This window comes from Panulirus ornatus, chromosome 69 (genome assembly GCF_036320965.1).
Source record: "Panulirus ornatus isolate Po-2019 chromosome 69, ASM3632096v1, whole genome shotgun sequence".
Lineage (NCBI taxonomy): Eukaryota > Metazoa > Arthropoda > Malacostraca > Decapoda > Palinuridae > Panulirus > Panulirus ornatus.
Window position 1 is genome coordinate 10933813 of NC_092292.1, and position 17683 is coordinate 10951495.

The 17683-nt window shown below is 49.4% G+C and overlaps 1 protein-coding gene across 1 annotated transcript in view; it reads right to left on the bottom strand.

Moving 5' to 3' along the window:
• Nucleotides 1-1355: 1355 nt before the first annotated feature.
• Nucleotides 1356-17683, bottom strand: part of LOC139747712 (uncharacterized) — a 105254-nt gene continuing 88926 nt past the window's right edge. Inside the window, exon 2 of the mRNA XM_071660319.1 lies at nucleotides 1356-4963. Within this exon, the coding sequence (XP_071516420.1) occupies nucleotides 2843-4963 (2121 nt within the window). The 3' untranslated portion in view covers nucleotides 1356-2842. The remainder of the gene's footprint in view (nucleotides 4964-17683) is intronic.

Sequence of the window (17683 nt, forward strand, 5' to 3'; positions counted from 1 at the left end):
ACGTCGCCTGTTGAATGGAGGTGGTTGACCATTCAGGGTTATAGGAGGGTGATGGGAGAATATCGGTGGATTTCTTTGGAGAGGCAGACATCTGGTGTGAGTTAGCCAGGTTACTAATTGCGTGATGTAGCGTCAGGGTGCTGTGATGTGACTCTGCAGAGCTTTACATATGAAGGGACTTTAACTCCCTGATCTGTATCAGGTGACGGGAAGTTATACAGGAAGAGACTGAAGAAGGCTGGAGGGAAAAAAACTCCTCCCTAGATGACTTTACTCTATAGCTCTAGGATTTTGGAGGTGAGGCGAACGATCTTAGCTTGGCGGCCAGCTATGAGGTAGGTTTGCTAATCTTAGCTTGGCGGCCAGCTATGAGGTAGGTTCGCTAATCTTAGCTTGGCGGCCAGCTATGAGATTGGTTTGCTAATCTTAGCTTGGCGACCAGCTATGAGGTTGGTTTGGTAATTTCTTTATTATTTTTGTGGAGGATGAATTCAGTCCAGGTTCTCTCGCGTGAGGATGTGTCGTAGGACATGTGTCGTGGGACAGTATCGAATGTCTTGTTAATATCTACTGCCGTTAGTACGGTGTGAGACAGCGGCTTGTGATTCTCTGAAGCCATCAAGGTGAGATGCAATGTGTTGGTGTAGTTGCCTGGGTTCAAACTCGTGCTGTGTGGGTTAAAGTGTGACATTTGGGTTGGCTCTGCTGCAGATCAGTTTCTTGAGGAGTTTGGATTTGGATGATGGTTACTTATGTACGACGATAAGAGAAAGGGGGACTTGGGTGGTTTAGAGGGGTTTCAAGTCGAGTACTATGTTGGTAAGTTTCTAGATGGTGGGGATTTGTTGTGTAACCAAAAGTGGTTGAAAAATATCTTTAAGTATGTAAAAGTGTGATATGTTTTCTGAATCTTTTTGAAAGGGACTTCTCTAAGATATATGTGTGTGTGTGTGTGTGTGTGTGTGTGTGTGTGTGTGTGTGTGTAACTACACTTAGAAATATTATCACAAACCAAGGTACTTAAGATTCAACCATATATGAAATCAAATTCCTGGTTGGTGTTATTGATGGATTTTGAGAGGGATAGTAGATGTTGCAATAGATATTAGTGGCCTTAGTGTTATTGGTGGGTTGCGAGGTATTGTAGATGTTGCAATAGATATCTATGGCCTTAGATTTAAGCATCGAATATCTATCACAAAATCCAACAATGAAGCCATCCAGGAATATCATTCTTTATCTAGTTCAATCTTAAGTGCCTTAGCGTTGATCATATATTGTCTAGTTCAGTCATAAGTGCCTTAGCGTTGATCATATATTGTCTATGTTATACGGAAAGAATAATAAAACAAGTATTGTTTTGATTTATTTATTATTTATGAGTAGTATAAAATTTGTACATTTAAAATAAGCTTCAAAATAACCTATGCACACATACATACCATATATACAGAAAAAGAAAAATCAACGGACAGGTAAAAGATGACAGAGAGGGGAAAAAAAAAGAACTCTCTCTCTTGACAGAAGAGAACAGATCCTATATGGACAGCAAATTATGTCATATATACGAGAATAATCTGGTGTTGACGGGTCCGGACGCAACACAGTCGGGCCCGCATCCCTAGCAGACCTTTTTTCTTTTGAGGGAGGAGGTGTGGGGATGGGGGAATTTACCTGGAGTCTCACATTTATTGTTGTATACATGTTGTTCATTTCTTTACCAAGCAAACTGAGTGACTAGTACAACAAATATGTCATATACTTCAGGCTAAATCATTCCCTTCGTGAAGACAAATAAATCCTCTGTTCTGAAGTCATGGAAACAAAAAAGAGAAGAAGAAAAAAAATGAAATCAAAAACAGGAAAAAAAAAGGAAAATGAATCCGCCCGATGTTGCCTTCAGTGCCTCAGCGGTTCAGTGATTCGGACAGGTGGTTCATAGTTCACCAGGTTGAACCACTGGGGAGGAGGGAGGAAGGTAAAGCATACATCGTGTCAAGAAGCACTAAATCAAGAGCGGCAAACTTTAGTTCTATAAGAGCGTGAAAAAATATGAAATCACCTTTGCTATAATTATAGAAAACCTTTCACATTTATCAGTATGATAAGAGTAGGAACGGCACAAACTTACATATGAAAGGCATTTATATTCTTTTTTTATTTTCTCTCTCTCTCTCTCTCTTCTGTCTATATATTCATTTATTTTTCAAGAGGAACTAAAACTGATGGTTCAGGTCACTTATAAAAGTTGTAAGAGTAAACTTTGGGTCAAGCTTTCAGCCTAATGAAGTTTATGAACTCAGAGTTTTTGGAAGACAATCTTGGGTCTATGATCTTGGCTCAGCTGTCGGCATCTGCAATGGTCCCAGGAACGAGAAGACAGAACACACTTTTGAAGAACAGTCACCACAAATACGAGGAAAGAGGTAATGTCTTTTTATATATATGTATATATATGTATAATTCATGATTATATGAATTCCCATCATATATATATATTTTTTTTTTGTCATTCTCAAGTCGGAGATTCTCATATATAATTAGTTTAATTGTCTCATCAGCGTCAAACCAACACTGTTTTCCCGTTTTTAGAACACCGACAAGAACTTGAAACACAGAGTATTGGTGATTACACACGTCTTTTCACTATACCACAGACCAGACGCCATAAGTGTAAAGCGGTACTCGAATCCTTGCAAGTCTTCACAGCCCTACCATTTCAGGAAGAATTAAATATCTCACAACGTAACTGCATTCACACAGTCCAAGTTTCCTTTACCTGTTGAAAATCCTCAGGTAAAGTTACCTGTCCCTCATAAACACACTATAAGAGCACGTCCCACTAGAGGTTTGGACTGCTGGGCCGGTTTTCTGCGGGGTTGCTTTGTGGTTGGATGTGGTTGATGGTCGGAGAGTGACTCGGGGTGAGATTGTGGTTGAGGACCGGGGTGTGGTTTAGTTCCTGACTGTGGATGACCGGCGGAGTGTGGTTGATAATGTGGTTCTGGTTTGGGTTATGGTTGTTGGCGGGGGTTGGTGAGGGGTTGGGGGCGTGGTTCTGCTCCACCTGGTCGTCCTCCAACACTCCCTGCGACCCAGCGATGTCCGTCATCTCGTCGATGGTCGCGATGGTGACGTCAAGTTTGTCCTTGGCAGGCGCCTTGTTGGCCGGGCTGTTGTTGTTCTTACTGTCCTTAAATTTCATGAGTTTCTCCTTCTTCTCAGGGTCGTCTTCGTAGGTGTAGTAGAAGGCGGAGTGGCGATTGTACACCACAATGCCAACGATGATGAGCGCCAGCAACAACAGAACGAGAACACACCCCGCCACTATCACCAAGTAGAGTTCCTCCTTCATCATTTTCTCTAGTGACCAGCCCACGTCAGCATCCTCTTGACGGGTCAGCTGGCCTCGAGGAAGCTCAGGTTCGTCCGTCATCACATCGAGGGAAGGCTCGATCCACGTAGGCATGACGGCCACAGCTGCGGGCGTGGTGTAGGGGCAGGGGGGCAGGTCGCCTGGGGGCAAAAGAGCCAGTGCTAACCCAGACACACCTCTGGGACCGACGCACTGAAGACAGGTCCAGACTCGCGGCTCGCTGCACCCGGACTCCTGGTCAGGTGCGTCCTGAAGCCAGCGCAACAGCGGCCCTACGTGGCACTGGTCGCAGTGCCAAGGGTTCCCCTCCAAGCGAAGTGTCCGCAGCTCTGGTGCTGTGGTCACAGACTCGAAGAAGGCGTCGTCCAATCCACGGAAGTTGTTAAGAGAGAGATCAAGAGAGCGAAGGTGTGGTGCATTGTATAGGACTTCTGTAGAGAAAGAAGTAAGGTAGTTGGCTGAGATATTGAGGTGGTGTAGATGGCGTGAGTGTCGAAGAAGCTCGGGGGGTAGTCTCGTGAGGCCCATGTCACCGAGTCCTAGGCGCCGCAGCTGACGGGCCTTCGGCAGTATTGTGAGGAGTTGGTCCACGTGAAGTGAGTTGCCCGACAGTTGAAAGTCATGCAGCTGATGAAGGGTATCCTCTAGAGCACTAGGTTCTAGGTGAGATAGGCGGTTATAGGATATGTCCAGGTGCCTCATCGAACTGTTGGCAAAGGCGTCCACCTCCAATCGACTAATACGATTGTGGGAAATGTGAAGCGAGGTCAGAGGTGATCCCGATATGGCTCCACGTTCCACGAAGGAGAGATGGTTCCCATCAATTCTGAGGGTGACTAAATGGGGTAGAGCATTTGAGGCTATCCCGCGAGGCACTTGTGTCAGCCGGTTGTTCCGGAGGTCGAGGTCGCGTAGCTGTGGTAGCGTCTCCAAAAGGATGTTGCTGATCGAGCTGAGGTGGCAACCGGCACAAGAGAGCTGCCGGAGCTCTGGCACATCCGTGAACCGCTCGGGCTGCAGGTCGCCCAGGGGGTTGTGACTCAGATCAAGACGCTCCAACCTCGCCAGTCCAAAAAAGATCCTTGGCACTAGTTCGGGCACCACGTTGTGGGCTAAGGTGAGCGTGCGGAGGTGACGCACGTGGCGGAAGACTGCCGAGGGCACAGACTGGATGCGGTTGTGGCTCAGATCCAGATGGCGGAGTGCGTCTGCGCCGCGGAAGTTGGTGTCCATGAGTGCGGAGATGTGGTTGTTGGTGAGGTTGAGAACATGTAGTCGCTGAAGACCCCAAAAGGAGTGGGCGCCGAGGGCTGGGATCCCTGAGTGTGTGATGTGCACTTCCTCCAATCGCTGGAGTCCCTTGAAGATGGGGCCGAGCGTGAAAGAGTTGGGGTTGTTGGGAGGCGCTGAAATCACCAGGAGTTCCGTCTCGGCGCCCATATTCGTCACCGGCAGAGGATCCCTCATGCCGCCAGATTCGCATCGTATGCCCCGCCGCCCACGCTCGTCCAAAGAGCATCGACACGACCGGGGACAGGCCCAGGAGGTGCTCGCAAAGGCCCACAGGAGCACAAGCAGCAACGCCATCTGTTTGGGGGAAGAAAAAAGAAAAGCAAAGGCGTTAATGATAGACCCTCCTGAAGTACCCTATCGTCAGAATACACACACTCCCAATAAAAAAGATAGGAAAAAAAAGGCTAAAGCCCTGACCCACAGAAATGCAATTAATTTCTTTTACGTTGTCGTAAAAAGAATTAAAGAAAATAATGAGGCCCGGAATTAGAGCGTCATTACTACCAGAGTCGTAAAATGAAAGTCCCGGATCGACCAGTCATTGTAACTGGTGGTGACTCGTTTAACGTTCAAAGTGCTACTCTTGCACTCTTACGTTTGATATGAGTTGGGTTATCTCCCCATCAATGAAATGATCCGACATTTCTCGCCCCCATTTTACACACAGATTTACTTCCATTTCCCCTCGACGTGAGCGAAAGTCGGTCAGACACACGAACAAGATCGTCGGTGAAGCTTGTGACTCGTACGGGTCTGTGGCGAAGAGGAACCTGAGCGCTGGTGAGATTTAGATGGTTGAAGAGTCTGTACTTGACTCAGGGTGTGGTAGAGAGGCCTGTTGTGACGATGTTGTGATGTATCGGTTTCGTGATACGGTCTGCTGAGACGGTGTCATGATGAGGTCTGATGTGACGGTGTCGTGATGAGGCCTGCTGAGACGGTGTCGTGATGAGGTCTGAGGTGACGGTGTCGTGATACGGTTTGCTGTGACGGTGTCGTGATGAGGTCTGCTGTGACGGTGTCGTGATGAGGTCTGATGTGACGGTGTCGTGATGAGGCCTGCTGTGACGGTGTCGTAATATGGTCTGCTGTGACGGTGTCGTGATATGGTCTGCTGTGACGGTGTCGTGATGAGGTCTGAGGTAACGGTGTCGCAAAGAGGGATGGTCTCCTGTCACGGCGTCTTCTCGAGTTCTGCTTCGACTCTGTCGCAACGAGGTTTAGCAACGTTACGATGTCGCAACGAAGGTTCTGCTGTGACGATGTCACTGTGAAGTGACTAGATGAGGCCCAGGTCACCAAGGACGCCTCTCTTAAGGTCGTGATGGCTAAATGACACCAACAGTCTGTCAGTCGTGTCCAAAGATCTGCCGTCAACACTCCTTCGTGGAGTAACGCTACGTGCCGGCAGAACTCTGGGACGTTATCATTGGTGGGAATTAAACGCGACAAAAACCCATTACGATGGAACTGTACTGTTGTTACACAATAATTCCCACTCCATTAGATTGGAAACAGTACATGTAGTTATAGCCAGGCCATTAACTAATTATAGCCGTGAAATAGCGATTAGATAATTTCAGTGGATTGTCAGGTGTCTGACGCTAAAATTTTACAGTATTCACAGTTTAGAATTTCTAATTATGCCATAAAGATATATGATAACCCCTCAGGTGCTTTACACATTTTGGTGAAGGTATATTGAAGGGACGCGTTCTTAATGATAATTATCTCCCTTTTTTATTGTTAATAATTTTGCCACATAAATCTGATAGAAGACTACAATATACTTTTGGTCTATTGATGATATTAATGATATACAGGAGTGTATGAGGATGGTCTTGAGGAAGGGAAAATTGCGTTTAATGAGGAGAATTGGAATGTAACGCCTGGGAAAAATAATGAAGCCTAGCAGATGTCTCCAGAACTTGTCATTATTCGGTTGCGAATTATATTTTGCCTCTTATCTTTCATCGCTTTATCTCCCGATCCGCGCCTTCAGTTACCTAGAGGACTGGTCGTTGATGAAACGAGAGCCCTTGCCAGACAGAGAACTAACCAACTGTAAAAGAAACATTAACTAAATACGCCTTCGACCTCAAGATATCTGTTTTCGAAAGTTAAATGTCGCGTTAGTGGTAATATTCACCCTTGTATTCAGAGCTGCATTTTGATTCCTTCAGAAAAGTATGCATACGTTACATCTGTCGATTCTGAGAAGGTCTAGAGTGCTGGAGACAAGTACCTGCAAAGTATATCAGACTAGCCAGGCTTTCGGGGCTACGTGGGCCTGTGGGCTGCGGCTTCCAACAGCTTGGTAGACCAACGACCCAACCCCAATATCTTGAGCCCAGCCCTGCCTGTGGAAGTAGAAAACCTCCAATAACTTCACCAAGTATTTCCTGGGTATTCGCCCGCCCTTTTTTTTCTCTCTCTCTAAATGATATAAATGAATTTACTTCGAAATCGTTTTATTACGGAAGAAAATTGTTTTTACGTTCATTTTTCTATCGGGAATAATGGTTTCCCAAACTATTCTGGGAACGCTGGATGGGGTGCACTGGCTGTTGGCGAAACGCTTTGGATGCCCTTCCCCCGAGGGTAGTTGGGTTTGAGGCGGATCAAACTATTAGGTTCATTAAGGCCCTCAACGTCCAGTTACATCAGACTACCGAAGAAGGAAATATTCAACACGTTCTTCAGGTGTTCAGGATAATTCTATATGCTCTGTGTATGTGGGCCATTGCCTCCCCAAGGAAGATGAGAACGACTTACAATATTATTGGGTGAGGTTACGTCAGAGATGAATAGCTTTGGAATATCTTACTTTTGTTTCATCCAATTGTTTTATGAATTTCCTCTTAATTAACCCCTTATCTGCTTAAAGATTGACAACTTTAAGATAAGATGATTGTTCGTCATTATCTGTGTTTGTGGTCTGTATGGACTGAGAATCCTAAAGGGAAGTCATGAGGAAATTATAATTGAGATGACAACCCGTAAATTTGATCTTCCTTCCGTTTATTTCTTCAGTAGTCTACCCTCCTCCTAGAACCTCTTTGAAATACTCACGTCAGATGTGGCCATCGTTGCGAGTATAGAAAATGGGTTTCGATTCCTCTACCTCTTTGAGAAGATTCTTTTCTTTACGTTTTCTTCAAGAAATTTCGACGGCCACTGTAGTCAGAAACTCGAAGGCCAATTTTGTTTCATATCGAATTTCAACTGTATCCGTTCGTTATAGACTGAGTCTGATTATCTCAAACGTTTGCAATGAACGATGTTCGTCGTATTGAAATGAAAACTGAAGAGAACAATTTACTCAAGAGGGATACTGCATTGATCAGTGACTCGAACACAAGAACGCGAAGTAGTAGGTTATGAGTTCGACTGATACTCACACCTTCGTCAGCTGGTGTTCTCCCCTTCTCCCCAGGTCCGCCAGGTGCAAATTGTCTCTGTGACCTGGGGAATCAGGAGGGTCGGATGTAATTCCGGCCATATTACTCCCCCGAGTACCTTCAGCCTTCAATCTCGTGTTGCTGGCCCAGCGTCAAGCTAGGCAGCTGGAGGACAAGAACTATAATAAAAAGAAAAACGGGAGTAAAATATTTCTTTCCATGATTTGATTATACGAAGGTCATCAAGTCACCCTAAATGATGCCGTAGTGATTTCAGTGTCATGTCACTCCTGCAGGATGGATCTAGAGGGATGTCACATCTCTGAAGTTTAGGGAGATCATTCTGTAATCGCGCCATTGGCTTAGACGATGATGAACCATACGTAACTGTAGTTTGGTGTACTGTCCATTGTCGGAAAGCATAAGAATCCATAGTGACAGCGATATGGTAAACCTGTCTGTTCAGAGGAGCGCATTACAGGTGTTTATATCCCGTATATAATCTAATGTTACGAGTGACACAATTGGTGTATAACGACCGCCATCTGCCAATGCTTGTGAGCCGCGGCGTGATATGCACTGACCTGAGCGGAGGGTCGCACACAGAGCGTGAATGGCTCCCGGCCAGACATTACCTCTCACAGTAACGGCGAGTTATGCCATATCGGAATCCTATAGGAGATCTGCCACACGCCCAAGCGAGCCACGCAGAACTGGGGAATGTTTTTGTATTGGTAGCGTTCACATATCTGGGCGTCCTTCTCACCCCGGCTCCCTGGGGTAATTCCCCTTAAAACAGATCCCACGACGCAGGTAAGGAAAAGAGATGGGGAACCGGCCAGCGGCCCAGTGAGGTGCTGAACACATGACAAGGTTTGAAGGGGGAAAAGAAAAGCTTTCGTATTTCTCCCATATTACTCGTAGCTCAGAAAATTACCATAATGTACTTCCCTCGACTATTTCGGATGTTTAATCAAAGTCTGATGTTTGTTTGTACGTAAAATATGCCCGTAAATACCACCAAATGTTCTAATATCAAGTTGTTCAGCTTTTTGGCTTCCTTTCCTTGTCTCCACATAAATTTGAAGTCTTCTAAAAACCCCTCCAGCATATAATCGCATCATCAGCTCTGTTACGAGGCTTCCTTACGTAATCTTATTCCAAGAATTGCGCAAATAATAGAAAAATACCAATACTTTACTCGTCTTGATAACACATATACTAACCATGTTCACCTTTGCGTGACGCCAAAAGGTCGTTAGTGTGATTGCTTAATTCATGAGGAGGCCAGTTGACTTCTATCGCCGCGCGGCTCCACTCCGTTAGTCCCGAAGCTCTTCCTTGTCTTTGCTACGCGTTCTACCATCGGGCACACAGCGCCACAGTGTGACCCGTTGGCGCGCGACGAAGCGTCAGGGGCTTCGTCCGCTCAAAGCTTATTTCCTTCTTGGTTTCCTCCGTCCACGGGGGTCGGCCTGTGTACTCACTGCCGACACTGAGGCATTCAGTATGCAACGATCGATAATGAGTTTGGTATTTGAGTCCTCACGACGTATAAGAACATCCGGCGGGAACTTTATTACTATATATATATGTCATAGCCGTGAAAACGGGCAGAGTTTGTAGTACACACACACACACACACACACACACACACACACACACACGCATCAAACCCTCCATTGATGAATTTGATTTTTTGCCACAAGAGCGACGCATTTATTGTTGCGCTCTTCCCCAGCCTGTGGTGAGCGATGATGACGGTACAAAAGAGGATACAGAGCACACAAAGCTACTGGAACTGGGCCTCTGTGATTGAGTTACAAGTTATATACTAGAGAAATGTTTCGAAGGACTGGACATTACCGAATGAATCAGTCAACAATTTACTGAGTAAATTCCTTACAAAGGTGAGGCAAGAACAACTGGGTTTAAGAAAAATAGGAAGAGTTAACTCACTTTTCAAATACTTGATGGAGAACATTGCTATAAACGAAATGCTAACAAACATATCGTCGCATTCGGTAGGAATTGTGTTTTGTGACCAGCAATATTACAACGTTAAAATAGACACGTTGTTATAGAGGGATTGAGGAATTCTCTTGGCAGTGTTTACGTTTTTCGAGTCTGTTTAGCATCAGCAGAAGAGGCCAACTCCCCCATGAGTATCTATAACCCAGGCTGACTCGGGCAGAAACAGTACCATAGTATCTATTGATCATGCTCATGGAAACATCTGTTCAAATGTCTTTTTGCGTAGCAATACTTGCATGCGGTGTTGAGGAGAAACATAGTCCTTTTTTTTCTCCTTACGTCACCGCTCTTCAGTTACGTCAGTTGTATGTATGAGACTTAGTAGCGAAAGCATCCTGAAGGATTACAATCAAGCCAGAAGCTAACACACGCGTCCGGTCGCCTTGACAACAGAGTTAACTGGAGGTAGACTATACTCCTCTCTCTCTCTCTCTCTCTCTCTCTCTCTCTCTCTCTCTCTCTCTCTCTCTCTCTCTCTCTCTCTCTCTCTCTCTCTCTCTCTCTCTCTCTCTTCACCTGCAGGCACATACCACGCATCTGTTTGTCTGTTAAGGGATAATAGTCAGCCCTCCCAACCAGCAGCGTCTGCCCCTCTCACTCTACCCCGACGGAAGGTTGATCCACTGCCCCTCTCCCACCGGCTTCTGCTGGGCTGGTGGGTGACCCACTGCCTCTCTACCACCCGTTCTTGCTCGGAGGCTGATCCACTGCCTCTCTCTCTCTCACCAGTTCCTGCTGGGCTGTTGATACACTGCCTCTCTCCCACCAGCACCTGCTTGGCTGGTGATCCACTGCCTCTCTCCCATCCATCCCTGCATCGTAGTTGATCCACTGCCTCTCTCCCACCAGTTCCTGCTGGGCTGTTGATACACTGCCTCTCTCCCATCCATCCCTGCATCATGGTTGATCCACTGCCTCTCTACCACCCGTCCCTGCTTGGCAGCTGATCGACTGCCTCTCTGCCACCCGTCCCTGCTTGGCTGGTGATGCACTGCCTCTCTGCCACCCGTCCCTTCTTGGCTGGTGATCCACTGCCTCTCTACCACCACCGTCCCTGCTTGCTGGTGATCACTGCCTCTCTGCCACCCGCCCTTCTTGGCTGGTGATCCACTGCCTCTCTACCACCCGTCCCTTCTTGGCTGGTGATCCACTGCCTCTCTCCACCCGTTCTTGCTCGAGGCTGATCCACTGCCTCTCTACCACCCGTCCCTGCTTGGCTGGTGATCCACTGCCTCTCTACCACCCGTCCCTTCTTGGCTGGTGATCACTGCCTCTCTACCACCCGTCCCTTCTTGGCTGGTGATCCACTGCCTCTCTACCACCCGTCCCTTCTTGGCTGGTGATCACTGCCTCTCTACCACCCGTCCCTTCTTGGCTGGTGATCACTGCCTCTCTACCACCCGTCCCTTCTTGGCTGGTGATCCACTGCCTCTCTCCCATCCGTCCCTGCTGGGCTGGTGATGCACTGCCTCTCTGCCACCCGCCCCTTCTTGGCTGGTGATCCACTGCCTCTCTACCACCCGTCCCTTCTTGGCTGGTGATCCACTGCCTCTCTACCACCCGTCCCTGCTTGGCTGGTGATCCACTGCCTCTCTGCCACCCGTCCCTGCTTGGCTGCTGATCCACTGCCTCTCTCCCATCCGTCCCTTCTTGGCTGGTGATCCACTGCCTCTCTACCACCCGTCCCTTCTTGGCTGGTGATCCACTGCCTCTCTACCACCCGTCCCTTCTTGGCTGGTGATCCACTGCCTCTCTACCACCCGTCCCTGCTTGGCTGGTGATGCACTGCCTCTCTGCCACCCGTCCCTTCTTGGCTGGTGATCCACTGCCTCTCTGCCACCCGTCCTTCTTGGCTGGTGATCCACTGCCTCTCTGCCACCCGTCCCTTCTTGGCTGGTGATCCACTGCCTCTCTACCACCCGTCCCTTCTTGGCTGGTGATCACTGCCTCTCTACCACCCGTCCCTTCTTGGCTGGTGATCCACTGCCTCTCTACCACCCGTCCCTTCTTGGCTGGTGATCCACTGCCTCTCTACCACCCGTCCCTTCTTGGCTGGTGATCCACTGCCTCTCTGCCACCCGTCCCTTCTTGGCTGGTGATCCACTGCCTCTCTCCCATCCGTCCCTGCTGGGCTGGTGATCCACTGCCTCTCTACCACCCGTCCCTTCTTGGCTGGTGATCCACTGCCTCTCTACCACCCGTCCCTTCTTGGCTGGTGATCCACTGCCTCTCTCCCATCCGTCCCTGCTGGGCTGGTGATGCACTGCCTCTCTGCCACCCGTCCCTGCTTGGCTGGTGATCCACTGCCTCTCTACCACCCGTCCCTTCTTGGCTAGTGATCCACTGCCTCTCTGCCACCCGCCCCTTCTTGGCTGGTGATCCACTGCCTCTCTACCACCCGTCCCTTCTTGGCTGGTGATCCACTGCCTCTCTGCCACCCGTCCCTTCTTGGCTAGTGATCCACTGCCTCTCTGCCACCCGCCCCTTCTTGGCTGGTGATCCACTGCCTCTCTGCCACCCGTCCCTGCTTGGCTGGTGATGCACTGCCTCTCTGCCACCCGTCCCTGCTTGGCTGGTGATCCACTGCCTCTCTACCACCCGTCCCTGCTTGGCTGGTGATCCACTGCCTCTCTGCCACCCGTCCCTTCTTGGCTGGTGATCCACTGCCTCTCTGCCACCCGTCCCTGCTTGGCTGGTGATGCACTGCCTCTCTGCCACCCGCCCCTTCTTGGCTGGTGATCCACTGCCTCTCTACCACCCGTCCCTTCTTGGCTGGTGATCCACTGCCTCTCTACACCCGTTCTTGCTCGAGGCTGATCCACTGCCTCTCTGCCACCCGTCCCTTCTTGGCTGGTGATCCACTGCCTCTCTGCCACCCGTCCCTGCTTGGCTGGTGATCCACTGCCTCTCTACACCCGTTCTTGCTCGAGGCTGATCCACTGCCTCTCTACACCCGTTCTTGCTCGAGGCTGATCCACTGCCTCTCTCCCACCCGTCCCTGCTGGGCAGCTGATCCACTGCCTCTCTACCACCCGTCCCTGCTTGGCTGGTGATCCACTGCCTCTCTACCACCCGTCCCTGCTTGGCTGGTGATCCACTGCCTCTCTACCACCCGTCCCTTCTTGGCTGGTGATCCACTGCCTCTCTGCCACCCGTCCCTTCTTGGCTGGTGATCCACTGCCTCTCTACCACCCGTCCCTTCTTGGCTAGTGATCCACTGCCTCTCTACCACCCGTCCCTTCTTGGCTGGTGATCACTGCCTCTCTACCACCCGTCCCTGCTTGGCTGGTGATCCACTGCCTCTCTACACCCGTTCTTGCTCGAGGCTGATCCACTGCCTCTCTGCCACCCGCCCCTTCTTGGCTGGTGATCCACTGCCTCTCTACCACCCGTCCCTGCTTGGCTGGTGATCCACTGCCTCTCTACCACCCGTCCCTTCTTGGCTAGTGATCCACTGCCTCTCTGCCACCCGTCCTTCTTGGCTGGTGATCCACTGCCTCTCTACCACCCGTCCCTTCTTGGCTGGTGATCCACTGCCTCTCTGCCACCCGTCCCTTCTTGGCTGGTGATCCACTGCCTCTCTACCACCCGTCCCTGCTTGGCTGGTGATGCACTGCCTCTCTGCCACCCGTCCCTGCTTGGCTGGTGATGCACTGCCTCTCTGCCACCCGTCCCTGCTTGGCTGGTGATGCACTGCCTCTCTGCCACCCGTCCCTTCTTGGCTGGTGATCCACTGCCTCTCTACCACCCGTCCCTTCTTGGCTGGTGATCCACTGCCTCTCTACCACCCGTCCCTGCTTGGCTGGTGATCCACTGCCTCTCTGCCACCCGTCCTTCTTGGCTGGTGATCCACTGCCTCTCTGCCACCCGTCCCTTCTTGGCTGGTGATCCACTGCCTCTCTACCACCCGTCCCTGCTTGGCTGGTGATCCACTGCCTCTCTGCCACCCGTCCCTGCTTGGCTGGTGATGCACTGCCTCTCTGCCACCCGTCCCTGCTTGGCTGGTGATGCACTGCCTCTCTGCCACCCGCCCCTTCTTGGCTGGTGATCCACTGCCTCTCTACCACCGTCCTGCTTGGCTGGTGATCCACTGCCTCTCTCCCATCCGTCCCTGCTGGGCTGGTGATGCACTGCCTCTCTGCCACCCGTCCCTGCTTGGCTGGTGATGCACTGCCTCTCTGCCACCCGTCCCTGCTTGGCTGGTGATGCACTGCCTCTCTGCCACCCGCCCCTTCTTGGCTGGTGATCACTGCCTCTCTACCACCCGTCCCTGCTTGGCTGGTGATGCACTGCCTCTCTGCCACCCGTCCCTGCTTGGCTGGTGATGCACTGCCTCTCTGCCACCCGTCCTTCTTGGCTGGTGATCCACTGCCTCTCTACACCCGTTCTTGCTCGAGGCTGATCCACTGCCTCTCTACCACCCGTCCCTTCTTGGCTGGTGATCCACTGCCTCTCTACACCCGTTCTTGCTTGGCGTATACAGTCAGCATCTCCATCACTATTCTTCCGTACACCCTTGCCATGTATCTTCAGGGGAATTATACCTACGTAATTCCTCCCATCCCCTCTACCCTTCCTAACCTTTATATATATATGGGTTATGCGCATTCAATCTGCCTGTCATCAGGCACCTCACTCTAGTCCATACAAACATAGAGTAGTTTGAGTAATCAGCACAGTTGTTATTATCATCTCTCTCGAGAAACTCAACTGCAGTCCCATCCACTCCTAACACTACGCTGCACTTCATCGAGAACAAGGCTTTCTTTTTCTCTTACGTTGGAGGCTCCAGTCACAGGCAAAATTCACATGAAGGCTGGGCCTTAACTGAAATATAGAGAGGGGGAAAGATGAGACGAAGGGAGGGTATCTACGAATTTTGGATAATTGAAAAAATATCCGTCTTTCAAAATGTGACAGGTTGTAGTTATTGTGGAAGACATCAGAGGTTTGAGAGTTCCAAAGCTTCGAGGTGTAGGGAAGGAAAAAGATATCAAAACGGCCCACCCTTGATTTACCAACGATCCCACAATAATCATGTGACGCAATAGCTTGCCGAGCATTGCGTGGTCTAGCTAGTGGTGGGGGCACACAAGCAGCCCGATCTCAGGAGCAGAAACCAAAGTAATGACTATAGAAAATGGAAAGTGAGTTGACACTTCGGCGCAGGGCAAGCGAGTCAGATTTTGAAGTTAGCCTGGGAAAGCTTATAATAAGTCGAACCGCTTTCAACTCAACTCTGTCAAGTAAGAATGCTAAGCTAGAGCTACCCCAAATGTGAGTCCAGTACTCTATATAATGACGAATTTAATCCTTTGTATAAAAGGAACAACTGTTCGGAAGAAAAACATTTTGACATGTAAACAGGATTCCATTTCTTAGATGGAGACTTAGCTAATTCCGTAATGTGGGGTTCCAGACAAGGTGGATGTTGCAGCGATAGCAAACATGTTCAGTGAGACAAGAAGTGGAATTAAAGAACCGTTAAAGATGAGAGGAAACTTGGGAGGAATGTTAATAGAGGCAGGGGTAGAAATTGCATCTTTGAGGTTAAATGAAACCAGATTTCGTCTACCCCACTGATATATTCTGTCCGAGTTAATTGAGGAAGTTGTGTCGAGACGAAATGCAGATCAAGTGAGAGAAGGAGCAGAAGTGAAAGATGTAATGGAAGGCAGTGTTGCGTCGTCAGCGTATGAGTGCATTTGGTTATTTGTGGAAGAAAGGAGAAAAAGTGCAGGAGACAGGACAGAACCCTGAGGGACTCCGATGTTGATGGAGAATGGGAGATAAGCTGATCTATCGACAACCGCGAAGATAGATCAGCCAGAGAGGAAGCTAGATATGAAAGAACAAAGTGGTTAGAACCTTAGAGATGAGACCCCGATGCCACCATACCCTCTCAAAAGCTTTGGATATGTCAGGGGAAACTACATAGGATTCTCCAAATTCTTTCAGGGATGATGACCAGACTTTCGTAAGATGGGAAAAAAATATCACCTGTGGATCTCACCTGACGGAATCCTATACTGCTGATCCGAGAGAAGACTATGAGATTCAAGACGTTTGAGGCTATGGGAGTTGAGAAGGGATTCAAAAGCATTGGAAATGGAAGATGTCAAAGCAACGTGAGGATAGTTAAAGAGGTTAGAACGGTCACTCTTCTTAGGGATGTGATGTACCTACGCATGCTTTCAAAAAGAAGGGAAAGTTCTTGTTTTTAAACACACAGACACACAGCAGACGAGCAAGCACAGATGCAAGTTCAGAAGCACACTCTCTTGGTACACGGGAATGGATGCTATTAGGACCATAAGCCTTGTCTGTCTCCAGAGACAGAAGCGCTTTTCGGACAGTTCGAAAGAGATTACGGGAAGAAGCATAGGATTAGTAAGAGGAGCATCAGGGGGTGAAGGAATGTTAGTCACCCAAGACAGAGAAGTGGAAACTTGCTCTGTCTATGAAGGAGACAGATATAGTGCCATCAGAGCGGAAAACTGAAGGAAAGGTAGGGGGACAGAAGCTTTTAGCGATGCCTTCAACTAAAAACCAGAAATACCTAACTGTGGATGACGAGGAGAGGTTATCGTACCTACTTTGTGTAAAGGAACGCTATGCCGCGTAGATAACGTACTTGCAATGATTACGGGCGGTGATAAATGCTGAATGGGGTCGGAGGAATGAAAGCCCGATATGCCTGATCCCTTGCCTGAATGGTCTCAGAACAGGAATGGCTGGACCAAGGATCGGAAGAAGAGGTCGTCTTAGAGGAGGAGAGGATGAATGATTCCATTTCCGCGACAAAAAAACCACCCATGCTATGCTTCCCCTACCTCCTCTCATTTCGCAACATCATTCACCGTCACTCTTTTCACTCCTCACACTCCTCGACACATTTCTGAAGAGGTCTCCCACGTTTTCCATCCGTACAGTTCCACTCCCTTGTCATGGTCCCTGAGCCTACACTGTTAGGCTGGGCTCATGTGCCAAGTGATACCCAGCACGTGCGGCGGGCTGGGAGGGAGTGGAGGGGCGGAAGCTTATCTTCATGATGCGTAGTATGGAAGAATGGGCCGGTAGGGGGTGGTGGTAGAGGAGGGAGAGAGAGAGAGAGAGAGAGGAGGTCTCCGAGGCTGGGCACAGGGGAGGGGGGAAGCGGCTGGATTGTATGTGTGTGTGTGTGGGGAGTGGTTGAGGGGAGTGAAAGTGGGGTGTGGAGAGGGAGGCAGGGGCAGCTGCAGCAGTAGCCCCCCGGGCAGCACACAAAGACCGCGTCGTCCCGCCGTTCACAGGCGCTGCCTCACCTTTATTCATAATGGATTTAGTGTGAGGTCAGGCAGCACTCTACCAGGTCCCTAGAGGGACGCCCTCCTGCCCAGGACGCTCCCTCACCACCATGATGCTTCCCACTCACATCGTATATACCCAGTATTTTCCCATCATACTTCCCCCTAGCTTCGCTATCGAGAGAGAGAGACTTTGACATGAGCCTCCGTCATTCCCCTCGCTTCTCCAGGCCTGCTTGTTGATCAGGGACGGTCAATATCCACATATAGATCGCGGGGACACGCAAACAAAA